This window comes from Coenobita brevimanus, chromosome 50 (genome assembly GCF_032717465.1).
Source record: "Coenobita brevimanus isolate Jiangsu-jjx chromosome 50, ASM3271746v2, whole genome shotgun sequence".
Classification (NCBI taxonomy): domain Eukaryota; kingdom Metazoa; phylum Arthropoda; class Malacostraca; order Decapoda; family Coenobitidae; genus Coenobita; species Coenobita brevimanus.
In genome coordinates this window covers 39,083,621-39,109,790 of record NC_137003.1, presented here as the reverse complement: position 1 = coordinate 39,109,790, position 26,170 = coordinate 39,083,621, and the positions used below count along the sequence as shown (strand labels likewise).

The 26,170-nt window shown below is 38.4% G+C and overlaps 1 protein-coding gene across 8 annotated transcripts in view; it reads right to left on the bottom strand.

Annotated features, from left to right (window-relative positions):
• Positions 1–26,170, bottom strand: part of LOC145399810 (protein lap4-like) — a 1,200,472-nt gene that overhangs the window by 277,466 nt on the left and 896,836 nt on the right. For all 8 annotated transcript variants that reach the window (XM_080272363.1, XM_080272366.1, XM_080272368.1 and 5 more), the window contains 2 exons: positions 10,093–10,260; positions 5,038–5,137 (listed from right to left, as the gene is read on the bottom strand). In XM_080272363.1, the coding sequence (XP_080128489.1) occupies positions 5,038–5,137; positions 10,093–10,260 (268 nt within the window). The remainder of the gene's footprint in view (positions 1–5,037; positions 5,138–10,092; positions 10,261–26,170) is intronic.

Sequence of the window (26,170 nt, the reverse complement as noted above, 5' to 3'; positions counted from 1 at the left end):
GGATCAGACTCTGTATACTGTAGTAATTTCCGTATTCTCAGACACGTCCTTTAACACTAAATTCTCCACTTTCTTTTCAAGTTCACTAATCCTCATTATCAATGTTTTAACCAGATCCATGATATTAGTATTTCTATCAAATCCTGGAAATTCGAGTCCCTCAGTGTTTACATTTTCGGCCATGTTGGATGTTGGTGACTGTAGCAAAAACAGAAGTTACCGAAAAATACTACAAAACATTCATGTATATTCTTCCCAATAAATCTTTACATTTTTGGTAGTCTATATTAACTTACAATATTTTAAACTTAAAACAAAACCATAGGAGACAGGATAAACATAATTCCTGGAAACTACTTAAGGTATGCAGCCTGGGCCTGGGAGCAGTTGAGAGACACGTCCGTCCGTTGTGGCTATCCGTGTGTGTGTGTATTTACCTATTTGTATTTACCTATTTGTAGTATACAGGAATTGAGCAATGCTCGTGTTGTCCTGTCTCCATATCCACATTTATCAAGGCTACCTTTAAACACATGAATGTTTTTCTCATGCACCACCTCTTTGTCTAAGTCGTTCCAAATATTTAAGTATTTACCTAATATACCTAATTGTGATATACACGGAATGTACTAAGCTCGTGGGTTTCCGTCGCTGTTTCTCAATAAGTCGAATTTAACTTTAAACTCGTTTAAGTTTTTAAACTGGACGATCTCTTTGTCCAGGCTATTCCATAAGTCTATACTTCTGTAAGGAAAGCTATATTTCTTGATATCCTTCAAGCAGCTTCACTTTTTATATTTAATTCCATGTCCTCTTGTTGCTCTCTTATCCCATACAAACAGATCTTCTTTGTCAATTTTATCTACTCCCACCATGGTCCTGAACACCGCAATCATGTCTCCCCTCTTTCTCCTTTCCTCTAACAAAGGAAAATCCAGTTTTTCCAGCCTCTCTCTGTATGACAGGTCTGTCAGACTGGGGACCATCTTGGTTGCTGTTCTTTGTATTCTCTCAATCTTGTTTATATCTTTCTTTTTGTGTGGGGACCACACTACCGCTGCATATTCTAACCTGGGGCGGATCATGGCCATTATCAATTTTTTCATCATTTCCTCGTCCATATAATGAAATGCTACTCTTATGTTAGTCAGGAGTTTATAAGTCTCTCCAACTATCTTGTTAATGTGCTTTTCTGGTGACAAACTATCTTGGACCAGCACTCCCACATCTTTCTCTTCTCTCCTTTTTGTGATTAATTCATTACCCAAAAAATAATTCAGTGATGGTCTCCTGGTACTTTTACCCATTTCCAATATTTTACATTTCTTTACATTAAATTTCATTTCCCACGTCCGGCTCCAATTGTGTATCCTATCCAAATCCTCCTGCAGTATTTTACAATCCTCCACAACCTCTATCTTCCTCAAGATCTTTACATCATCAGCAAACAGACTTGCATAACTGTTCACTCCATCTACCATATCATTTACGTAAATCAGGAACATTACTGGCGCCAACACTGAGCCCTGAGGGACTCCACTTGTTACTTCCCTCCATCCAGACATCTTTTCCTTTATTACTGTCCTCATTTGTCTGTCTCTCAAAAAGTCTCTCATCCATTCCAGAAGTTTCCCTTTTAGTCCTCCTATATATTCTAGTTTCCACATTAGTCTCTTATGAGGTACCTTGTCAAAGGCCTTCTCTAAGTCTAAGTACACACAATCCACCCAACCATCTCTCTCCTGTACCACATCAATCGCTCTTGAGTAAAAGCTCAACAAGTTTGAAACACATGACCTTCCACTTCTGAATCCAAACTGACATTCAGCCAAAATACTCATCTCTTCCAGATATTTTATCCATCTGTCTTTCAGGATTCTCTCACACAATTTTGTGACCATGCTGGTTAGAGACACTGGTCTATAATTCAGGGGTTCTTCCCTGTTTCCTCCCTTGTAAATTGGTACCACATTTGCCCTCTTCCATTCTTTTGGCACTTTCCCCTCTTCCAGTGAGCATACAATTAAGCTGTGAATTTTACCCGCCAGTTGTTCTCTGCATTCCTTCAGTACCCAATTAGAAATTCCATCAGGTCCTGGGGCTTTCCTTACATCTTGAATTTCCAGTAATTTATACACTTCCTGTACCTCCACTTTTATATCTTTCATCACCGGATCATTTCTAATCACTCCCTCCCCTTCCACAAGCTCCTTTTCTTTAGTGAAAACTGACTGGAAACGTTTGTTCATTATTTCAGCTTGCATTGCCGCATCCTTAAAGACCTCTCCTTCTACTTTCAGCTTGGTGATTCCTTCCTTTTGTTTCAGTTTGCCATTAACAAATCTATAAAACAGTTTGGATTCATCCTTGCATTTGTCAATTATACCTTTTTCAAAATTCCTTTCTTCTTCTCTACGTATTCTTGTGTAATCACTTCTTGTTCTTTTATATTCTTCCTTTGTTCTGTCGTTACCTATCTTTCTCCAATTGTTCCACGCCTTATCTCTCTCTTTTTTTGCTATCATACACCTTCTATTAAACCACTCCTTTTTCCTGTTTTCTTTCCCTCTTACTCTTGGTACAAATTTTTCCACTCCCAAATTATAGAGGTCTAGAAAGATATCCCACTTCCTCTGTATCTCTCTTGTTTCTCTGAATATTCTCCAATCTGCATTTTCAAAAAAGTTTCTCAATCCTGTAAAATTTGCTTTCCCATAGTTGTATCTTCCCTGTCTATGAAGGTCGTCTCTTGGCTCGACGTTTCCTATTAACATCTGGAACTCAATGACCACGTGATCACTTTTTCCCAAAGGACAGAGATATTCCAATGATTCTATTACATCGGGTTCTTTAGTGAACAGTAAATCTAACCTTGCTGGTATGTCCTCACCTCGAAACCGTGTCTCTTCTTTGACCCATTGCGTCATCACATTATTCATTATTATATTTAATAACATAGTGCCCCACGAATCCTCGCCGCCTCCCGAGTACCATTCCTCCCAGTTCACCTCTTTACAATTAAAGTCACCCACCAAAATTATATTATTGCTTTTCTCAATTATTTTTTGCAAGTAGCTAGCCATATCTGACAACATCTCATGGTATTCGTCATCCTTCCATGCTTTCGTCTTTGGGGGAACATACACTACCGCCATATCTCTCTTAACATTCTCTCCAGTTTCTAATTTCATATATATTACTTCAGCTCTGCCTTCTCCCATTTCCACAGTATCTACATTTATGTTGTTCTTCACTGCTATCATCACTCCTCCTCCCTTTTTTTCTTTTCTGTCTTTTCTCCACAGTTTGTATTTACCATCTCCCAAATGAACATCAATATCTTCTCTTAATTTGGTCTCTACAAAGCACATGACATCAGGTTCATGTTCTCTCAAGAAATCATTAATTTCGATCCTTGGCGATATGAAACCATCAACGTTAGTATATATCACCTTCAAATTATTTTTGACATTATTAATACCCTCTTCTCTCCTACTCTCTGTCGGTACCACTTCCTCAACTTCTGATCTTTCACAACCATCCTCCCTAGTTTCCTTCACTTCTATTTCCTTAAAAACCATTTCCTTACTTTCATATCCAATACTCTCCAAAAAAAAGTATTACATTCTTCCTCTGTCCTCTTATCATTTTTTTCCTTTACTTCTTCCTTTAATGATTTTAAAACTTCTCTTTCTTCTTCATTCAAGTCTTTTCTTATTATGATATTTTCCATTCCTGCCTCTTTGCTTAATTTCCAGGTCACTTTAAGTATCTCATTTATTACACTTTCTGATGTAAACTTGACTCTCATTGGTCTTGTTTCCCCTTTCTTGTAAGGCCCTATCCTCCTTACTTCCTCAATTTCTTTTACCCACTTGTCTCCTTCGGGGTCAATCTTGCCTAATATTCCTCTCACCATGTTCGTGTCTCTCTCGAGTCTTACAAACCTAACCTTTTCTTCCTCTTCCCTGTTTCCAAATACTACCACACATCTGTTCCTTTCTACAGTTTCTCTCACAATTTTCTCTTTTTTCTTCAGTATTTTCACTACATTTTCTTCCATTTCTTTCTTGTTCATTTCCCTTTCTTTCTGGATGATCTCTCTTAAGCTGACCACTTCTTTCTGTTCTTCTTCTACGTGTGCCCACTTTGCCTTATGTTCTTCTAATACATTACTCACCTTCTCCATTTTATTAGTACTCTCTTCTAGTTTCCTCCTCAGTTCAACATTTTCCTGCTTCAAATTCCTAATCTCTTCATTGGCCATTTCATTGGACTGGATCAGACTCTGTATGGTGGTTTGCGTATTTACTGACACATCCTTTATCACTAGATTCTCTACTTTCTTTTCGAGTTCACTAATCCTCATAATTAATGTTTTAACCAGATTCATGACATTGGTATTAGCATCAAATCCTTGAAATTCCAGTCCCTCATTGTTTATATTTTCAGCCATGTTTAATGTAAAGTACCAAAACAGCTGTTACCGAAAAAACTACAAACATTCATGTATACTATAGCCAATAAATCTTTACATTTTTGGTAGTCTATTAACTTTCATTATTTTAAATTTAAGGCAAGACCTTAGGAGACAGGACAGACAAAATTCCTGAAACTACTTAAGGTTAGGAGCGATGGCTGGGACGTTCGCTCTCTCCGGCTGCTCTCACGTGTGTGTGTGTGTGTGTGTGTGTGTGTGCATTTTTGTTAACTTGCATTATCCAATTTTTTGCCTTATCCAACCTATTCTTCTCCCAACATATATCAAATAATCAATGGATCACTGCAGAGTCTGGTAATGTCTATCAGAATACACATAATATGTCTAGCCACAAAACTAACCAATAAACACAGCATGCATTACATCAGTATGATTGTGCACCATACTGTAATCTAAAATGCAAGAGAATGTGAGCACTTACACAGAAAGTTTGAAGGTACACAAAACTATATGATTACATAATTATGAATGAACATATGGAAATACATTTCAACACCACTTCTTAATACAGTACCCTTGAGTGATCCGACACTTACCTTTGGGAGGACCTTGTTTGTCTTTTTTCATCTCATCCTCAAAGAACTTCATACGATCTTTCATCGTCATCCTCTTGACTTCGACTTGAGGGCTGTCCATCTGATGCATCAATTTTAAAATATTATAAAATAAGAAAAACAGCATAGTATTTTTCTGCATTGAAATAACACCCCCCCCCAAAAAAAAAAGTCACATTGTTAATATATACTATGCATATATACTGCATGTGCATACATAAAGTAGACGTGGTAAATGCGTAAACATTCTGTACTTTATACAGTACTAATGTAGGAGAAAAGAAACTTTTAAACTGGGTTACTGAATCATCAAATTACTGAAACGTACAATTATCCAATGCAAGAAACTAATGGGCTATACAGGTGCTGCCCTTGTTTCCCAAAAAACACCCTTGGATTTCATACTTAGTTTACTATAACATACAGTGCTTTACATACATATGCATGTAATGTGCAATTTTCTTTGTTATGTGGATTTCTCCCACACAAACCAGATACAGTAAACTCTCAATTATCTGCCACAATTCAGCCAAACCCTAAGTTGGATAAAGCAAAATGCTGGATATTACATAGTACCCCCCCATCAGCTAAGTATTCAGTCCTGAGCCAGGTATTGTGTTATCATCCATCTCACCACTCTATCCTAAAAACTTTCCCATGAGTAAAAGATGAAGATTAAGCATAAAATACTATAGAGTAATGATAAAATACAGCAATACAATAATACAGGGCTGGTTGGCTACCGATTACAAGCTGGTTGATACATATCGATGCCGGATGTTGCACAGAACAGCCGGTTACGTCATGTTTCATTGCCGGGTATTGCATAATTTCATCAGATGTTGCACTAACAGAGCCAAGACAGCAACACCAGATACTGAGACGACAGATAAGTGGGAGTTTATTGTACAACCTGTCCTCAATTCACAAACTATACTATTCATGTCTGCGTTCACAGTTTCTTACTCCTGGTTCGTGGTTGAAAAACAAAAATATCAAAGGTCACTTGGATTTTTTGGCACATGACAAATTTTTCCCCTCTAAAAACTACACCAAAAAGTCCCATGCAACTTCAAACATAAATATCATGAGCTTTGACTGAAGTCAGCTCTGGCTATATTCAGAACAGCCATATATACAGGTGTATTGGTTGTTATCCTATGAGCCACCTATCATTGGTAGAATACTGTATTCAAAAAAATATTTGATTAAAACTGTTGAGAGAGAGAGAGAGAGAGAGAGAGAGAGAGAGAGAGAAATTAACTTGAGTATTAGCTCAGAAGATCTAGGAAAATAAAAATTCAAGGAAAGCCATAACTCTGTTTACATACTGTGAGTGCTGTCACCAGGTGTCTGCTGGTGAATGTAGCTCTGCTCAATGCAAGCACGGAATTTTTAGAAAGAACAGGTGCTTATAACTTTTTATTGGATTTATTTTTTGTGATTTTATATTCTTCTTGGAAAAAACATGCTGATACTTTACATGCACCTAAGTGAACTGAGGACAAACCCAGCTGGGTCAAGCTCAACTGAGAAGAAAAAAGATGTACATATGTATGAGTGTGCAACAGATTTTTATTGTTGTTTAATAAATTGACAAATAGTACTGAAGAGGGATACAGTCAGGCCTCCCCTAACGCGGGTATTTGCTTCCACACTGACATCGCATTAGGCAAATATCACGTTACAGGGACTATTTCCTTCCACACTGCTGGCAAAACTCCACTTACGGTGCAATTTTTTTGGTACGCCCCAATTTAAACCTCCTAAAAGCATTAATATGGTTATAAAAAATATATTAAGTCAGTAGGACTTTTTTATTTATTATACCTTGTGTGAGAAGAGCAGACACAAGTCGCCAGAGATGAGGTAGAGGGGGAGAACACACACTAAAATCCTTCAAAGTCTATTTCACTAGCAACACTCCTAACATCACTTTCTATGTACTCCTTAGCTTCTTCACCCTGCTGTTGCTGGATATCCTCTTGCAGCTTGTCTGGCGAAGTAACGAGTGATCAGTGACTGTTTAAGGTGGTTTACTTGGTTGGTGTGCATACGACTGTAGACGCTGACTGCATCAACAATCTGCTTAATCACGTCATTACCTCTTGCAAGGGAAGGGTCGCTGTCAAAGATGAACTCCTTCAGAGACTCAGCTCGACTCAGGATTTGACTCAACACTTCACTGCTGAGTGAACCCATACTGAGCTGGGGAATGTGTGACATGGAGCTAATGCGGGCAGCGTGTCTCGCAACACAAGGCAAGCTGAGGAGGATGGTGTGGGTAGGAGTGGGCCAAGTGGAGAACGTGGGAAGCAGGAGGGAGGTAGGGGAGGTTCTGATTGGTTGGATGGCTGGGAGGGCAAGAAAGGCATGATTGGCGGGCTATGACGTCAAGTATTGTAAGGCTGCATGACGCACACTGCGTCACAGCCTGCGCGGTTCAATTTACTGCGTTATGCTGACACTGTCCATGTTAGAATGTTTGTTTCCTTCCACAAAATCATGCTGCGTTAAAGCAATATCGCGCTACAGCAATCCGCGTTAGGGAAGGACTGACTGAACTTAAAAATGAATATCTATTTACAAACCCGCCAGGTTGAAACTCAGTAAAGAGGCAGAAAAAGGGTGGACAAAAGTAATTTGTAGTGTCTAAATGTATGATGCTGATATGGATTTTCACATTTCAGTTCTTTGATTTAGTAATAATGAAACTACTGACTCATTAATAGTATCACATTTTAGTTCTTTGATTTAGTAATAATGAAACTACTGACTCATTAATAGTATCGAAAAGAGGTAGCAAATGACATGTGTGAATTTGTGTGAATATGGCTATGTCAAGCTAAGGTTTTAGTGGGTGTTGGTTGGGAGTAAAGAAAAAAAAAAATCTTCAAACCTGCTCTTCCAGAACTGGGGTGCATCTTAGACAATGCACCATCTTATATGTCAAAAAATACAGTAACCAGCAGAGGGAAGGGGGGGTGCCAAACCTTACTACTTGTAACATGACGTGTAACACCTCAAAAATATTCCTGGATCCACCCCTGATACTCTACTGTGCCTTTCTTTACTGACAACTATTCATCCCTATTCAAAAATATTGTAGGATTTTAATCTTATCCCTTCATTCTGTTATTTCCTGAGAACTGCCCAGTGAGCATATGTGAATATGACTACAGTATATCACAGTAAGATTTAAGTGGGTGTTGGTCAGGTAAAAAAAATAATAATAATAATAATAATTTGCTCTTCCAAAATTGGGGTGAATCTTGCACAATGCAGTATCTTATATGCTCAAAAAATATGCTAGCTGGCAGAGAGAAAGGGGGTGCCAAAACCTCGTTCCTTTGTAACGTGGGCAACACCTCAAAAATTATCCTGGAGCCACCCCTGATACTACACAGTGCCTTCCCTAATTAACAACCCTTCATCTCTATTCAAGAATATTGCAGAGTTTTAATCTTTTCCCTTCATTCTGCTAAAACCCGAGACCTACAATTTATGCCATTTGATGCCCAGTGAGCGTGTGTGACTTACATTACTTGATTCAGGCTAGGATACTTTCATTTTCCACACTTTGCTTTAATGTCAGCAGGCAGTTAATGAACCAAAATATATCACATAATATGTGATATATTATATCATATGGGGGTATCTGAAACTTTTCTCTGCCATTCTATCGATTCACCTCTCCCCCAACAAGTAACTTTTCATGCAGTGTCCCCTGAAATTTTCATCTTGAATCACTCGCCCTGGCTACTCATATTGGTCTAAAAATTAGCATACCATACTGTAAAATATGCTCTTTCATCTCATGATGATAAATAAAATTTTGTATTGTTTTTGTCATTGGACAAAATCCTGGTACTCAACTGCATTATGACTAAGCATGACATGTTGACTGTATGTTACACACACCCTTGTTTTTTAAATCTTTTTTTTTGTGGATTAAGGGATTCTTTACTGGTTTTTGAGCATGGTATTTTTTTTTTTTTTTTTTTTTTTTTAAACCACAAATCCTACTGCTGCAGTTTGTGGGTTTTAAGAGATCTAAATAATAATCAAGCAACCTATTGAGCAAGATAAGCATTTCAGAAAACATGTAATAACAAAAGCTGCAGGATATACAAGAACATATACACTGAAAATAAATTATGAAAAGCACCAGATACTTAAATCATAATAATAATAAAAAAAGATACAAGATAAATAAACAGCAAAACAAGATGAATGCATCAAAAAAAGGTGCCATCACAGCAGCACAACAAGAAAGAGCGTGACAAATATAAATACTGCACATTACAAAACAACCTAAGAGATGCAAGAAGTCACTGATGATATGCAAAATAAAGAAAACATGAAAAGTAATATAGTCAGGCCTCGGTGTACATCAGTCTGGTTTGCGATAAATTCACTGAATGATGAACTAAAACTTATACGGGACCTAGTTTCACAGCGTCAATGCCAAAATTCATTGACATGATAAATGTGGTGGCCACATATGACAATCCCATGAGTATACAATGCCTCCCACAAAGGCTTGGTCAAAAGTTTGAGCCAAGCTGGCCACCCTGTGTTTATATTTGCTGTTATCATCTACTTTTCATTCCGATTTGAGCATGCAGTGTCACTGAAACACCACTGCTATTACCAAGTAATGGTGCAAGTGTACAACACATGGTGCAGTGTGCAATATTAAGTGGAGTGATATATTTTTGGTTGAAATGCTGAAACTCGTGACTTGGAAACCTTGACTGGCATGGATGCTACTCCATGTGGAAAGTGTTGTGCTACTAAGGGTGCAGATGGAATGCCTAAAAGGGTAAGGTTTTTTGAGATTTTAGGTTAAGAGGCCCTTGACCCCCAGCACACCCCCAATGAACCAACGTTATAACAACCTCAGCATATGATAAATCGTCATGTGATGAGTTTTCAATTGACGTAACCCCATCGCATACCAAGGTGCGACTGAACAAGAAAGCATCAGAGGTAAATAACTGAAAGCAAAAGAGAGGAAACTATTGTCCCACATACCTTGCCCCGGGTGAGCTGTTTGTTAGTGTGGGCAGAGGAAGCATCAACATTATCTTGTGAAGAGGCCTTAGTGTATGGTGGGGGTGTGGGAGTGAGGGAAGGGGGCACAGGGGAGGCAGCACTGCTAAGGTCACCACCGTTGGCACTTGAGTGGCCACCACTGATGGGCTATTTTGAGGGTAGAAGGCAAGGAGCAGAGATGTAATGTTAATTGGTTAATGACCATAATGGTAACATAAAGAAAAATTAATTCTCTTGCTACTGGTACGTAAAAATAGCAAAATTATATACAATACAACCTCTTAATTAGGACTAATTGGGGCATAAACTTGTCTGATTTATCTGAATACCAGACTTACCTGTGACCACACCATCGCCAGGGGGAATTAGAATCTTTTTGCTATTAAAAAAAAATAAAAGTTGGAATGCAGAATCTCTTCTGCTTAATTTATATAAACATTAATAGAAAAATAGAAAAATATGTTTTACACAACTGACCTAGCCAATAAATAGGACTAGAATAATGACCCTTTAGTAAAGCACTCTGCTGTCCCACAACCATGTGCTGTCTGTTCATACAAACGCGCTTATGGTTGGTGCCATATTGTCTTCTTTGTGTTATGTCTGTAGCAAACTGCCTGCATTTGGCTCTGCTCCTTTCTATCTATACACATCACCCTCACTTTTATTTATTTCAAACATATTACAAAATATTTTTAGTGCCTGCAGCTCCTTCTGTGAAAAATAATAAAATTTTCTTGCATTTAATTCATATCTCAGTTTTTTAGTGCTTCTTTTTTCCATGAGGCATGGCAATCCTTTCTGGTCTTGGAGATTAAAAATGCACTTGCTGGCCACTTGGGTGCACCATGATATCCGATGATATCCAATGGGTATGCATACTTTTAACAGTCAACGGATATCAATTTTGTCTGATTCTGATGCCATTTTCCCCATAAGTATTTCTTAAAAAATAGTGGAGAGTTGTTCCAGCCCCGCCCAAAACTCACAAAGCCTTTTGTTAAACTCAAGGTACTATGCAAACCAGTCCTACGTATGCAGGGATAGGTTTTATCATAATGCTCACAATGACTGACCACAACTTTATCAGTCTCCTTCTTTCTCACCCCCTCTCTATTTTTCTCCCACTTCTCTTCATCTTCTTTCTTTCCATTCCTTCTCCTGTTACTTCTATCCCTCCCTCTTATTCATTTTCTTGTCACATCCAGTGGCTACAAAAGAAACCAATAAGTAAAAATTCATTAAACAAGGAAATACAGGCATACCCCGGTTTAACGATGTAACTGTTTAGGTAAAATTCAATGTTAGGCAGGGTATCGTATATCGGGGTACTTTTATTGTAAAGTAATGTGGAGTGTTTACCAGCCCTGGGGTTCCCCCCAAACCAAGCCCAAAACCTACCCAAATAAACCCCCAAACAAGTTTAATGCCAATCTAAATGGCCTAACAGCTGTCAAGGAAGCTAACCTAAGCCTAACACCAGTAAATAACTGACTAAAACCAACAAATAAAATCTGAAAATCATCAAATATAAGTCTGAAAACGTCAAGCTTAGTAAACTGTAGCCCAAAATGACAGATTCATCCAAGTCTAAAAACAGTTTATAAATCAACCTAACCACACAATATCAGTCTAAAATATCATCAAAATCAGTAAAAAAATAAAAACCCATCATTAAACCAGGGTTTGACCATCGTTAGGCAGGGTATGGTGGTATTTCTACCCTCATCATTAAGCCGAGGTATCGCATATAGGGGTATCGTATATCGAGGTATTACTGTACATGAGAAAGCTGCATTCCTCACCCTCTTAACACTTGTTGAGATGATGTTAACCTAAGCCCCGGCGGGCAATTTTGGCCTCTATGTGGCTGCCACAAGAGCAGCTTTGCTCTCTGAGTTCCATAGTGTTGTTGCTCTCTGAGTTACTATAATCTCTCTCTCTCCCTCCTTTCCACCTCCTGTTCTTTGTATCCCTCTCATTTATTCATTTTCCAGTCACATCCAAAGTTTATATAAATAGGAGAAAATTCAGTAAAAGAGGAAGTACACAAAAAATCTGAGTTCTACACCACTTTATCGCTTGGTTTATCTATCTATAGCCAGATCCTACAGTGTTTACCTAAACCCAGGTACTGTATATGCTTTTGGCCTCTATGGTACTGCCATACGAATAGTTTTGTTCACACACTCTCTCTGTCTCTCCTGTTACTTTTATCTTTTTCTCTTATCCATTTTTAAGTCACATCCAAAAATTACAGAACAATAAAAAAAATTCAGTTACTGTAATGAGGAAATATACAAGAAATCTGGGTCCCTCACATTTCTCTATCACTAGCTGATGAGACGATGTTTACCTAAGCCCAGGTAGGCGATTTTGGCCACTATGTGGGTGCCATAAGAATAGCTTTGCTCTCTCTCTCTCTCCCTCTCTCTCAATCCAGTACTGGAAGCTCTAGTGGAATGAAATCTCTGCATAAATATGGGCCTGAAAATTAAGGGTGATGATGATGAAGTAAGGGAAATCCTGCATGCATGCTGATCCTGTATAAATAGATAAATACAATGATTTTTTTTGCAGTGTTAGAAAATACATGAACTGAACCACATGCAGTTCACACTGCTGATGACTGGATCATTGGAAAAGCAAAGCAAGTGAAGCACAACTTGTCGGTTTTCCATGATATGTCTCCTATTATTTATTACTGAAAGAAGGAAGAATGGATGGAAGGCTGGAATTATGGTTATATGGTACTAAGGAACAAGGAAGGAGAGGAAATAATCAAATTAAATGGACAATGTGATGGGCAGTAAGGAGTGATAATACTGGAAACAGAAACAGTAGAAGTGTCACCATGGAAATCAGTAAGCAACGGAGGTTGCCATAGAGAGGAGAGGATGGGGAGGGCTGAAAGATAATGATGAAGTGTACATGAGCAATCAAGAAAAAGATGACTGATACTCATGGGACCATGGCTCATCATATGACCACCACTGAGGCGGGTATGACCCAAACGAAGACGAGCAAGGATAGTCTCCCGTTGACAGTTGGGGGGGTTGATGTGTGTCTGGGAAGAACTGAGGGTTTAAAACTATGAAGTTTGTTGCTAAACTGCAGGTCCCATAAAGACTGCCAATTTTCACAGAATAGATGGGTTACAAGAGGAAACCAACCAGAACAGGAATGGGGTGGAGAGAGGACCTACAGAAGAAAGTAGAACCCAAAATGAGCCATCTTGTCATTACTAGTTATCTTGATTTGGGTGACCAGAGGAGGAGAGTAAGATGAGGTGTGTATGGATGTGAGTGCACTATGAAAATCAAAGAAGATAACAAAGGTAGAGGGTGAGTATCTGGGGGAAGACTTCAAAAATAAAAAAAAGAAAGAAAAAAAGAAAGAAAAAAAGAAAAAAGCATACATTTCTGCGGCAATAATACTTGCAATGGAAGGACCAGTACCTTGAAAGAAGTCAGGGAACACAACGGCAAACCTGATACCATGGCAAAATTTGGAGCTGTAAGTAAAGATATGTGTGGCACTAAGGAATTTTCCGAGGAAGGGGCTGTGTTCCTTTTTTGAAAATAACTGCACAGTTGTTTTATATAAAAATACAGAAACCATTGACTGATGAACAGTACTGAATGGAGATTCTGAAAGGTGTGTATATTTTAATGAAAATGACTCATATCAATTAACACCTTCTGCAGTGATAGTCAAGACAAAAAAATTTTTCGCAGAGCTGCCCTTCCAGAATTAGGGTGCTACACAATGCAGCATCTTGGATACCACAGTGTATGGTACATACACTGCTAGTCACCTGCTTTTGGTTCCACTCATTTCCAGATAATTTATGAATCTCACTCTCACTTTTAATAACAAAATATCCTTAGTGTCTGTAGCCACTTTGGTGGAAAATAACAAAATGCATACATAAATATACACCTGGGGGTGCTGACCTGTCAATTTTGTTACCGTACTAATGTAACTAGGCAAATCCTGTCAGTTCTGCTGATTTCCATCTAACTTATGCATCTCATTTTCAATTTAAAAAAAAAAAAAAAAAAAAAAAAAAAAAAAAAAAAAAAATTAGTGTCTGTAGCTCCTTCTGTGGAAAACAATAAAAATTTTTATGTAAACATGCACCAGGTGGTTCCAGCCTGTCTTTATTATCGTTCCTATGAAGCTAGTTGCATTCATTTGATTCTACTCATTTCCATCTATGCATCTTTCTCACCTTTAATTAATAACAATATTCTTAATGCCTGTAGCTGAACAGGTATTCAGTCCAAATGAGGCAGGGGTATGGTGGAATGGTATGGCAGTCTCAATTATACAAAATTCATAGGATTTTCAATACAGTTAATCACCTAAGGTGCAGCTAATTGGTTCTGGACCTAGCCCACGCCATAGAAAACCATGCCATACAAATAACTAAACCTATTGGCAAAATGGAATTTGGTTCTGGGCATTTGCCCAAACTCACCCTTTTCACCCCACTTTCCCCCATTTTTCCCCACTTTACACATGCACACAATCAAGCAATCAGTAATGCATGTATTACATGTAACAATAGGCACCACAAAAAACAGGAGGGTGATCAGCCTTGTGTCTACTTTGGCAATACCGTGCACTGCAGATCGAATGAAAAAAAGCTCAGCCAAGTAGACACAGATCAGCTGACCGACCAAAACATTAAAGATGGCGGAGGCTGCCTGGTCAGGCACTGACTTAAGAAGTTTATTTGATAAAGTCTGTATGCTCGTGTCAACAAAACTCACATTTAACATATTAATAATCATTCTTATATACGTGATGATGATGCGAGGCATACTTCAACTTAGTTCAAAGATAGGTGATTTGTCACTAACCCATTCATAGCAGTTTTATGAACAAACCTATAAACTAGTCACAGTACCCAAAGATTCTGTAATGTTTCATTACTTAACACAATAAATTTGGTGAAGTTTAACCTCCTCATAAGAGAGAAAAAAGTCCACAGTTAGAGCACTGGTAGTATGGAGCTGAAGTAGTCGCCATCTTCTTTCTTTACAAACAGGGAAGCGCACCGCCAGGGGAATTTGCCTGCACGTTTCAAACCTTGCCGCGCCAACGCCATAGGAAGTTTATGTGCGTGCTCATTTTTGGGGGGTCTAGCACCATGCCTTGTCAGAGAAAACTGTGCCATAGAAGTCCATGCCATAGGCAACTTGACTATACTTCGATTATGGTAATCAATTTTTATTTATAAGAGAATGTAATAATAATATTCAGTACAGTAAAACCTCACTATATCAGACAAATTGGGGTCCAAGCCAGTCTAAAAAATGTGAAAGTCCGATCTGGACTCCCCTCTAGATTTCCTCCTCCTTTTGTTATGCACAGAGGCTCGCTTGTAATTCACGTGTTTATTCTCTCTCTCTCTCTCTCTCTCTCTCTCTCTCTCTCTCCACACTGGGCACTTCCATTTTCACATATTTTTGTCTTTGTTGTCACCTTCATCTTCACCTTCCTATTCATTTTTACCTTCACTTTCAGTTCACTCTGATATTCACATTCACTTTCATATTCACTTCCATGCTCACTTTCACATTCACCTTCACACTCATTCCATTCATTTTGAATTTCCATTTCACCTTCACTTGCAACCTTACCTTCTCACTTTCACATTTACCTTTACAATTACTTTCACTCACCTTCACTTTTGCCTTCCCTACTTTTACTATCACACTCACCTCCACCTCCACCTTCACCTTCACTTTCACCTTCATCTTCACTTTTACATTCATTTTCATCTTCACTTTCACCTTCATTTTCCTTCTTCTTTACTTTCACCTTCATCTTCACTTTTACATTCATTTTCACCTTCACTTCCACCTTCATTATCATTCATTTTCACCTTCACTTTCACCTTCCACCTTCACTTTCACTTTTGACTCCACTTTTACCTTCACCTTCACCTTCATTTTCATTCATTTTCACCTTCACTTTCACCCTCACTTTCACTTTCACCTGCACTTTCACATTCACTTTTACTTTTGCCTTCACTTTTACCCTCACTTTCACATTCATGTTCCATCTTCACCTTCACTTTCACTTTAACTTTCACCTTCACTTTCCTCTTTCACTTTTACTTTTGACTTCACTTTCACCTTCACTTTTACTTTCACTTTCAACTTCACTTTTACTTTCACCTTCACAATGCCTTCACTAATCTTCACTCTTCCATTCACTTTCACCTCTCCCGGAGAGAGAGAAGTGACCAAGGTTATGCCTATCTCCCTCATCTGTTTATGCCAAGGGGACACCACTTGTCATTCCCGTATTTATTCTCTCTCTCTCTCTCTGTTGACTTTGACATTCCATATTCACTTCTGTGCTCTGTTTCATCTTCGCTTTTACAATCATTATCACAATTACTTTAATTTTCATTTTCAATTTCACTCTCTCTCTCTCTCTCTCACCGGAGAGAGACGGGAGGAAGGGAGGGAATGGAGGAGGAGAGAGAGAGATAGGAGGGACCGATGTTATGGTATCTCCTCCGTTTGTTTGTTTATTCATTTATTCCGTGAGACAGATTGTTTCTGGCTTTATTGGACTTTTCCTGATGCATAAGAATTTAGTCCACTTAGCCCGTCAAGTCAGATAAAAGCGAATTCCGCTATATTGAAGTCCGTTATATCGAGGTTTTACTGTACTGCATGTACTTGTACTTACAAAAACACACCCCCTTCATCACAGAAGTTGTACAGTCGCCCAAAGAAGTGATGGCAGAGTTTCAGATTGCTTCAGTCACTCTGCACTGCCATACGTTCAATGAAAACAGTGAATATAAGGTAAACATTCAATGCCTTCATCAGGTCATATCAAATAAATTATATATTATATTGTGCTAAGAATGATGTAAAATGAATAACAGGAGGCAGTGATATACAGTATTAGAATTTAACACTTAGTTAGCCTTCCCGATTTGAATGAATATGAAATGTATTACTCCGCGCGTGGTGGACAGTAGGCCTATAACTCCGTGTTCCTGATTTAATTGTTTCCCAGGATTTCAAATACAGATGCTCTAGTTTTGAAGACCAGTTAAGGAAAATTCTAGTGACTGCAATACACTGCCTTATTTTCAAATGCTATGGTGATGATCCAGCAACAATAAGGATGCCATAACAATGAAATTACTCTTCATAATGATGTCCTACCTGCGGTAGCAGCAAGACCATACTGCCTTTTATTCTGTCTTCCTGTCTCCAATAATAATTATAATTAGCAACTTTATTCCCAATTGATGCAAAATTATTATTAGTTGTAAGGAGGTATGACAGATTCTGCCTTCTTCTCTTACACTAAGCAATAAACAGGACCAAAACATGAGTTCATAAACTCTTGCAATGCAAAACCACGCACTCTTTACTCCATCTTTTAATATCTGTCTTTTTAAATAAACTGTAATGTCCTGCTGAACAGAAAATGCTGATTTGGAAGTTTTGAGCTCAATGATTTGTTTATGAACCTCTGCATTTTATTACTCTTGCTAATCAATTATGCACTGAGGATATCAGACCATGACAAGTCAGCATTCTGCTACGAGCTCCGACTCTAGGCAAACATCGAGGTTCTTTTTTTATAGTTCTTTCACTGACAGCCCTCTGGCTTATATTAAATAATCCAGAGATTTTTCTTAATGGAAAACTGGCCAAAGGCAGTGTAATAACCGGATGTCTTTGAGTAAATGTTATCTCTTCGTGCATGTTGATCGAAACATTTAAAATTGCTTACTGGCTTACGCCGCCTTCCCGCTTTCTGTCGTCGTCCATGGAGACGTTGGGAATGGAAATAAACGACTTTAAATTATTCCCTGGTATTGTAACGGAAATTATATTATAAATAATAATTACTAATTTTTATTGTTTATTGAAGCTCCCTTTTGTTCAGTCTTACGCTACTAAAAAATTATTGTGTGTTACCATACCAGATTTGAACTCCGCAAATTATTCCTGACTGTCCCTGAGCGATAGTTGTGAAATTTCAATTAGTTCCGTTTAGTATTTCCTATTATTGTAACTAACGAACTGCTTCCCACAATTTTGAAATATACAGGTACTTTGGCATTGATTTATTGTTTTTTGTAACAATTTTATGTATTAGGTTTCACTTCGCAGAGATATAAGGAAGAGTATGTGCATTGCCGCTGACCGAAAATTTCTGGATACTACTCCGTCACTTCTTAGGCCGACTGTACATGTAATATATACTGTATACATGTAATATTGTACATGTAATAATGTATGGTGTTCTTCCATGGCCTGGGCTACATCCTAGTTAGCCATGTATTTAAGAAGTTTATCTTTCTGCTTCCGTATTTCATACAGAGTGGTAGATCCAACACTGTAATCCATCATCAATGCACTTCTGCATACTCCTCATTCTATCTTGTTATATACGGTAATACCCCGCTATGTGACCCCTCTTCATGCAATACCCTGCCTTTGCAATGTAAAAAAATTAACACCCTTCCCTGCCTATTGATGTCCAGTCCCAGGTTATTTGATGTGATATTTTAGACTTAATTTCTATGTTTAGGTTGATTTATAAACTGTTTTTAGACTTAGATTATTGAATTTTAGTCATAGGTGGGGTGAACACTGTCATTTTGGAGTACAGTTAACAAAGGTTGATTTTTTCCAGGTTTATTTTTGATAATTTTCAAATTGTATTTTTGGGTTCAGGTGAGTTATAAACAGCTCTTGGGCTTAGTTTTGCTTGTTTTACTGGTACCTAGGGGTTTAATGAGCTAGAAGCTTGTTTTTAGACTCATTTGGGTGGGTTTTAGACTTGGTTGGGGGGGGGGGATCCCAAGGCTTCCAAACACATCCCTGTACCTTTTGTTTTAACATCCCCAGTAACCAATACCCCAGTTCAGCTGTTGGTTTTCCCAAATGCATCTCGTTACAACAGGCACCACCTATACTTCTATCTTCTGTTTCAAAGTAAGTACAACCCATTTTCCTCTTGTTTCTACCACTTTGGTTTGCTCTGGGAGGAGTCATCAAAATCCAGTATATTTACAGTATACTATATATATATATATATATATATATATATATATATATATAGGTACCCACAGTACATGAGTTCAGAGTATGCGATCCTCATTGTACACGAGGATCTATTTTTCTCCATATTTTAATGTATTTTTTAATAGTACACAGACTGAATTCGTTGAAGGCGAGACCGCAGTGAAGAATGGCCCCAATCCGGGGTTTATCCCGAGCACGCGACATTGCCACCCCAAGAAGCGCCAACCATCAGTGATGGAGAGTAGAGACTTGTCAATGATGGAGCTCAGCCGAGTACTGTGTGCCCTAGATAAATTCAAGGAAGACTTTGAACATCGAACACTGTCAGATGCAAGTGGAGGAGGTGATGACTTCACTTTGAAGTGTTTATGAACGAAGTGAGTGCATTAGCTAGTGAAAGTGTCGAAAGTGCTGGTGACGAGAGCGGTGTGTTGGGCGGTGTGGCAGGTGGTGCGGGAGGGGTACGTTAGGGTTCTGAGAAATTTTGCCATCAAGTCACTTCGCTGTCAGACAATAATTAACTTGTTTCTTCCTCGCTGTAGTCGTCTTTGAATACATATTCTAGCGTCACCATTGCTGTCTTCATTAATGACGGCAAATTGTCTTGTTATTGCTTGATGGTAAATTGACTTGACGATGAGTTTTCCAGAAACCCAGGCTAGGTGCCTCACCCAGCCTCGGATCCTCTTCTTACCTCCATTAAGCCTGTTGTCCTCTTGGGTTAAGGTGAGCAGCCATATTCTTGTTGGGTTAGTTAAGCCTTATCCTTGTTCATTTAGTAAAGCCGTAATCTTGTTGGTTTACTTTATCTTAGGTAATATGTCTTAGACAGTTTCCCTGTACAGTACGATACTTAGGTCTGAAAGGAGTCTCAAGGGTTGACCATGAAGGAAGGTGCCACCCATAAGCAATTTTTCCATAAGTTTATGTATTCAGAGTACGCGAATTTCTAGTATGCAACGTCCTCTCCCACCTATATACTCACGAACTATGAGTGCCTACTGTGTGTGTGTGTGTGTGTGTGTGTGTGTGTGTGTGTGTGTGTATATATATATATATATATATAAAGTAATCCCTTAATTCATGTGAACTTTTTTCATGCGATTTTGGTTATCCATGAATTTTTTCATACAATAATTAAAACATAAGATTACAGTATTCAAATAAATAATTTTAATATATGAGAGATATAAATAAAACATAAAAATGACTACCCACTCCCCATGTGCATCCATGTGTGTGTGTGTGTGTATTTACCTATTTGTAGTATACAGGAATTGAGCAATGCTCGTGTTGTCCTGTCTCCATTTCCACATTTATCTAGTCTACCTTACACACATGAATGTTTTTCTCCTGCACAGCCTTTTCATCTAAGTCGTTCCAAATACTTATGTATTTACCTAATATACCTAATTGTGATACACACAAAAATGTGCTATACTCGTGGGTTCCCGTCGCTGTTTCTCAATAAGTCAAATTTAGCTTTAAACTCGTTTAAGTTTTTAGACTGGACGATCTCTTTGTCCAGGCTATTCCATAAATCTATACTTCTGTAAGAAAAGCTATTTTTCTTGATATCCTTCAAGCTGCTTGACTTATTCAATTTCATTCCGTGTCCTCTTGTTGCTCTCTTATCCCATAAAAACAGATCTTCTTTGTCAATTTTATCTACTCCCACCATGGTCCTGAATATTGCAATCATGTCTCCCCTCTTTCTCCTTTCCTCTAAGGAAGGTAAATCCAGCCTTTCCAGCCTCTCTCCGTATGACAGATCTGCCAGACTGAGGACCATCTTGGTTGCTGTTCTTTGTATTCACTCAATTTTGTTTATATCTTTCTTTTTGTGTGGGGACCACACTACCGCTGCATATTCTAACCTGGGGCGGATCATGGCCACTATCAATTTTTTCATCATCTCCTCATCCATATAATGAAATGCTACTCTTATGTTAGTCAGGAGTTTATAAGTCTCTCCAACTATCTTGTTAATGTGCTTTTCTGGTGACAAACTATCTTGGACCAGCACTCCCAAATCTATCTCTTCTCTCCTTTTTGTGATTAATTCATTACCCAACGAATAATTCTGTGATGGCCTCCTGGTACGTTTACCCATTTCCAATATTTTACATTTCTTTACATTAAATCTCATTTCCCACGTCCGGCTCCAATCATGTATCCTATCCAGATCCTCCTGCAGCATTTTACAATTCTCCTCAACCTCTACCTTTCTCAAGATCTTTACATCATCAGCAAACAGACTTGCATAACTGTTCACTCCATCTACCATATCATTTACGTAAATCAGGAACATTACTGGCGCCAACACCGAGCCCTGAGGGACTCCACTTGTTACTTCCCTCCATCCAGACATCCTATCCTTTATTACTGTCCTCATTTGTCTGTCTCTCAAAAAATCTCTCATCCATTCCAGGAGTATCCCCTTCAGTCCACCTATATATTCTAGTTTCCACATTAGTCTCTTATGAGGTACCTTGTCAAAGGCCTTCTCTAAGTACACACAATCCACCCAACCATCTCTCTCCTGTATCATGTCAATTGCTCTTGAGTAAAAGCTAAACAAATTGGAAACACATGACCTTCCACTTCTGAATCCAAACTGACATTCAGCCAAAATATTCATCTCTTCTAAATGTTTTATCCACCTGTCTTTCAGGATTCTCTCACACAATTTTGCGACCATGCTGTTAGAGACACTGGTCTATAATTCAGGGGTTCTTCCCTGTTTCCTCCCTTATAAACTGGTACCACATTTGCCCTCTTCCATTCTTGTGGCACTTTCCCCTCTTCCAGAGAACACACAATTAAACTGTGAATTTTATCTGCCAGTTGTTCTCTGCATTCCTTCAGTACCCAATTAGAAATTCCATCAGGTCCTGGGGCTTTCCTTACATCTTGAGTTTCCAGTAATTTTTACACTTCCTGTACCTCCACTTTTATATCTTTTATCACCGGTACATTTCTAATCACTCTCTCCCTTTCCAAAAACTCTTTTTCATTAGTGAAAACCGATTGGCAACATTTGCTCATTATTTCTAATTGTACTGCTGCATCTTTATAGACCTCTCCTTTTACTTTCAGTTTGGTGATTCCTTCCTTTTGTTTCAGTTTGCCATTAACAAATCTATAAAACAGTTTGGGTTCATCCTTGCATTTGTCCATCATACCTTTTTCAAAATTCCTTTCTTCTTCTCTACGTATTCTTGTGTATTTATTTCTAATTCTTTTATATTCTTCCTTTGTTCTGTTGTTACCTCTCTTTCTCCAGTTGTTCCACGCCTTATCTCTCTCTTTTTTTACTATCATACACCTTCTATTAAACCACTCCTTTTTTCCTGTTTTCTTTCCCTATTACTCTTAGTACAAATTTTTCCACTCCCAAATTACAGAGATCTAGAAAGATATCCCACTTCCTCTGTATCTCTCTTGTTTCTCTGAATTTCTCCAATCCGCATCTTCAAAAAATTTTCTCAATTCTGTAAAATTTGCTTTCCCAAAGATGTATCTTCCCTGTCTATGAAGCTTGTCTCTTGGCTCGACGTTCCCTATTATCATCTGGAACTCAGTGACCACATGATCACTTTTTCCTACAGGACAGAAATATCTCAATGATTCTATTACATCGGGTTCTTTGGTAAACAGTAAATCTAACCTTGCTGGTGTGTCCTCACCTCTGAACCGTGTCTCTTCTTTGACCCATTGTGTCATCACATTATTCATTATTAAATTTAATAACATAGTGCCCCACGAATCCTCGCTGCCTCCTGAGTCCCATTCCTCCCAGTCCATCTCTTTACAGTTAAAGTCACCCACCAAAATTATATTATTGCTTTTCTCAATTATTTTTTGTAAATAACTAGCCATATCTGACAACATCTCTTGGTATTCATCATCATTCCATGCTCTCGTCTTAGGGGGAACATACACTACCGCCATATCTCTCTTAACATTCTCTCCAGTTACTAATTTCATATACATCACTTCAGCCCTGCCTTCTCCCATTTCCACGGTATCTACATTTAAGCTGTTCTTCACAGCTATCATAACTCCTACTCCTGTTTTTTCTTTTCTGTCTTTTCTCCACAGTTTATATATACCGTCTCCCAAATGAACATCAATATCTTCTCTTAATTTAGTCTCTACAAAGCACATGACATCAGGTTCATGTTCTCTCAAGAAATCGTTAATTTCAAGACCTGCCGATATTAAACCATCAACAGTATATATCACCTTCAAATTATTTTTGATGTTTTTTATACCCTCTTCTCTCGTTCTCTCCATCGGTACCACTTCCTCAATTTCTGATCTTTCATAGTCATCTTCCTTCACTTCTATTACTTCACTTCTATTTTCTCACATACCACTTCCTTACTTTCATATCCATCACTCTCCAAAAAAAAGTATACACAATCCTCGGCTATCACTCCCAATTGGTCCTGCTATGGCTGCGCTATAGCCGAAACCGTGATAGCCGAATTGAAGAACTTATGGAAATAATTCTAATTGGTGCCATGACCTCAATCTTTACCCCTAAGATACCCATTTTGTACCACATATTAACATACAATAGTCCAAAAATGAGCATGTTTTATGATGTGATCATCATTCTTATAAATACCCCTCACATTTGATTCACTGATGTTATATTTCTTCCCCACACTTCGCTTGGTCTCTCCATTGTCTATAAGTTTCACATTTCCAGTTTATTTGCATAACTTAGGTTCTTCCTTTTCTTTTATTTCCCTGCCAGGTGCCACAGCATTATGTTGGGTGATGATAGTGGGACAGGGAGGGGGTACGTTGGCCATGGTCATATCATAAAAAAGGTTATTGTTCTCTATGTCACTGTTCACGGTCTGAGGGTGCGCACTTGAATGGTTTGGCAGGCAGGAGACTCGGTCGGGCGGCCAATCAGCGCTTGGCTGGCGCTGATGTCACACGACCTATCACGGAGTGAAGCTTTTGTTGGCTGGACGGAGCACAGGAGCCCGGCCTTCTTGAAAATTTCAAGCATTTCCGGTGCGTGATAGCGGGCATTTAGTGCGTGATAAAGGTATTTTGGTAGTTTTTTATGTAGGTGTGATAGCGAGATACGCTATAGCGGAACCCGTGATAGCCGAGGGTTGAGTATACATTCTTTCTCTGTCCTCTTATCATTTTTTTCCTTTACTTGTTCTTTCAATGATTTTAGAACTTCTCTTTCTTCTTCATTCAAGTCTTTTCTTCTTATTATATTTTCCATCCCTGCCTCTTTGCATAATTTCCAGGTCACTTTAAGTATATCATTTACTACACTTTCTGATGACAACTTGACTCTCATTGGTCTTGTTTCCCCTTTCTCATAAGGCCCTATCCTCCTTACTTCCTCAGTTTCTTTTACCCACTTGTCTCCTTCAGGGTCAATCTTGCCTAATATTCCTCTCACCAGGTTCGTGTCTCTCTCAAGTCTCACGAACCTAACCTTTTCTTCCACTTCCCTGTTTCTGAATATTACCATACATCTGTTCCTTTCTACAGTTTCTCTCACTATTTTCTCTTTTTTCTTCAGTATTTTCACTACATTTTCTTCCATTTTTTCTTGTTCATTTCCCTTTCTTCCTGGATGATTTCTCTTAAGCTGACCACTTCTTTCTGTTCTTCTACATGGGCCCATTTTGCCTTATGCTCTTCTACTACACTACTCACCTTCTCTGTTTTATTAGTACTCTCATTTAGTTTCCTCCTCAATTCGACATTTTCACGCTTCAGATTTCTAATCTCCTCATTTGCTGTCTCATTGAACTGGATCAGACTCTGTATAGTAGTCTCTGTATTTTCAGACACGTCCTTTATCTCTATATTCTCTACTTTCTTTTCAAGTTCACTAATCCTCATAATCAATATTTTAACCAGATCCATGACACTGGTATTTCTATCAAATCCTGGAAATTCGAGTCCCTCAATGTTTACATTTTCGGCCATGTCTGATGTTGGTTAAAGTACCAAAACAGCTGTTACCGAAAAATGCTACAAACATTCATGTATACTCTAGCCAATAAATCTTTACATTTTTGGTAGTCTATTAACTTTCATTATTTTAAATTTAAAACAAGACCTTAGGAGACAGGACAGACAAAATTCCTGAAAACTACTTAAGGTTCGCAGCGATGGCTGGGACGTCTGCTCGCTCTGGCTGTTCGCTCGTGTGTGTGTGCGTGGGTGGGAGGTCGGTCTACCACGCACCACACAGTCAATTTGAATCCGACATTCGAACCGTGTGTGACTCGCGAATCGTTATTTATGGCTTTTTTTTTCTGCCTTCCAGTGACTGCTTGCCTTGTTTGCCAACATGGGGCCTATGTGTAATGCTAGTGATGCATGTGGTAACACACCAAAGCAGGCTCGTAAAGTGATGTCGCTGACAGAGAAAAGTAAAGTGTTGGACAAACTTTGGGATGGAATGTCGGCGAGTGCTGTTGGTCGTATGACTGGTTTCGGGACTATTCGCTATCATGTCAATTCGCCGACACAAGAATAACAAGTCAATTCGCCGTCAGGACGACTCCCTGTCATTTATTTACATACCAGTTTATTTAGCAAGTACACTAGTTTTTTACTTATATGTTATAAAATCCCCCTGATAATTAGTTATTAAAGTATTAATTAATCAATAATAAGTATATTTATAGAATGACGGAGAATTGTCCAGGGTGCGAATTGTCCTGATGAAGAATCGTCCATGTTTTGACGGCAAATTGTCTCGGAACTATGTTTGGGGTGAATGAGTCAACTGTTCGTACAATAAAGAAGGCAGAACGTAGCATACGGGAAGCAGTGAGGGTTAGTGCACCAGACTGTGCTAAAGTGTCTCCACCTATGACTGTGCTTGTCAGCTTTCAGTAAGTGTTAAATTTCTTACATTTTTGTTGTTTTTCATACTTTATGCTAGTTTATTAGGTACATGTAGTGCATAAACAGTA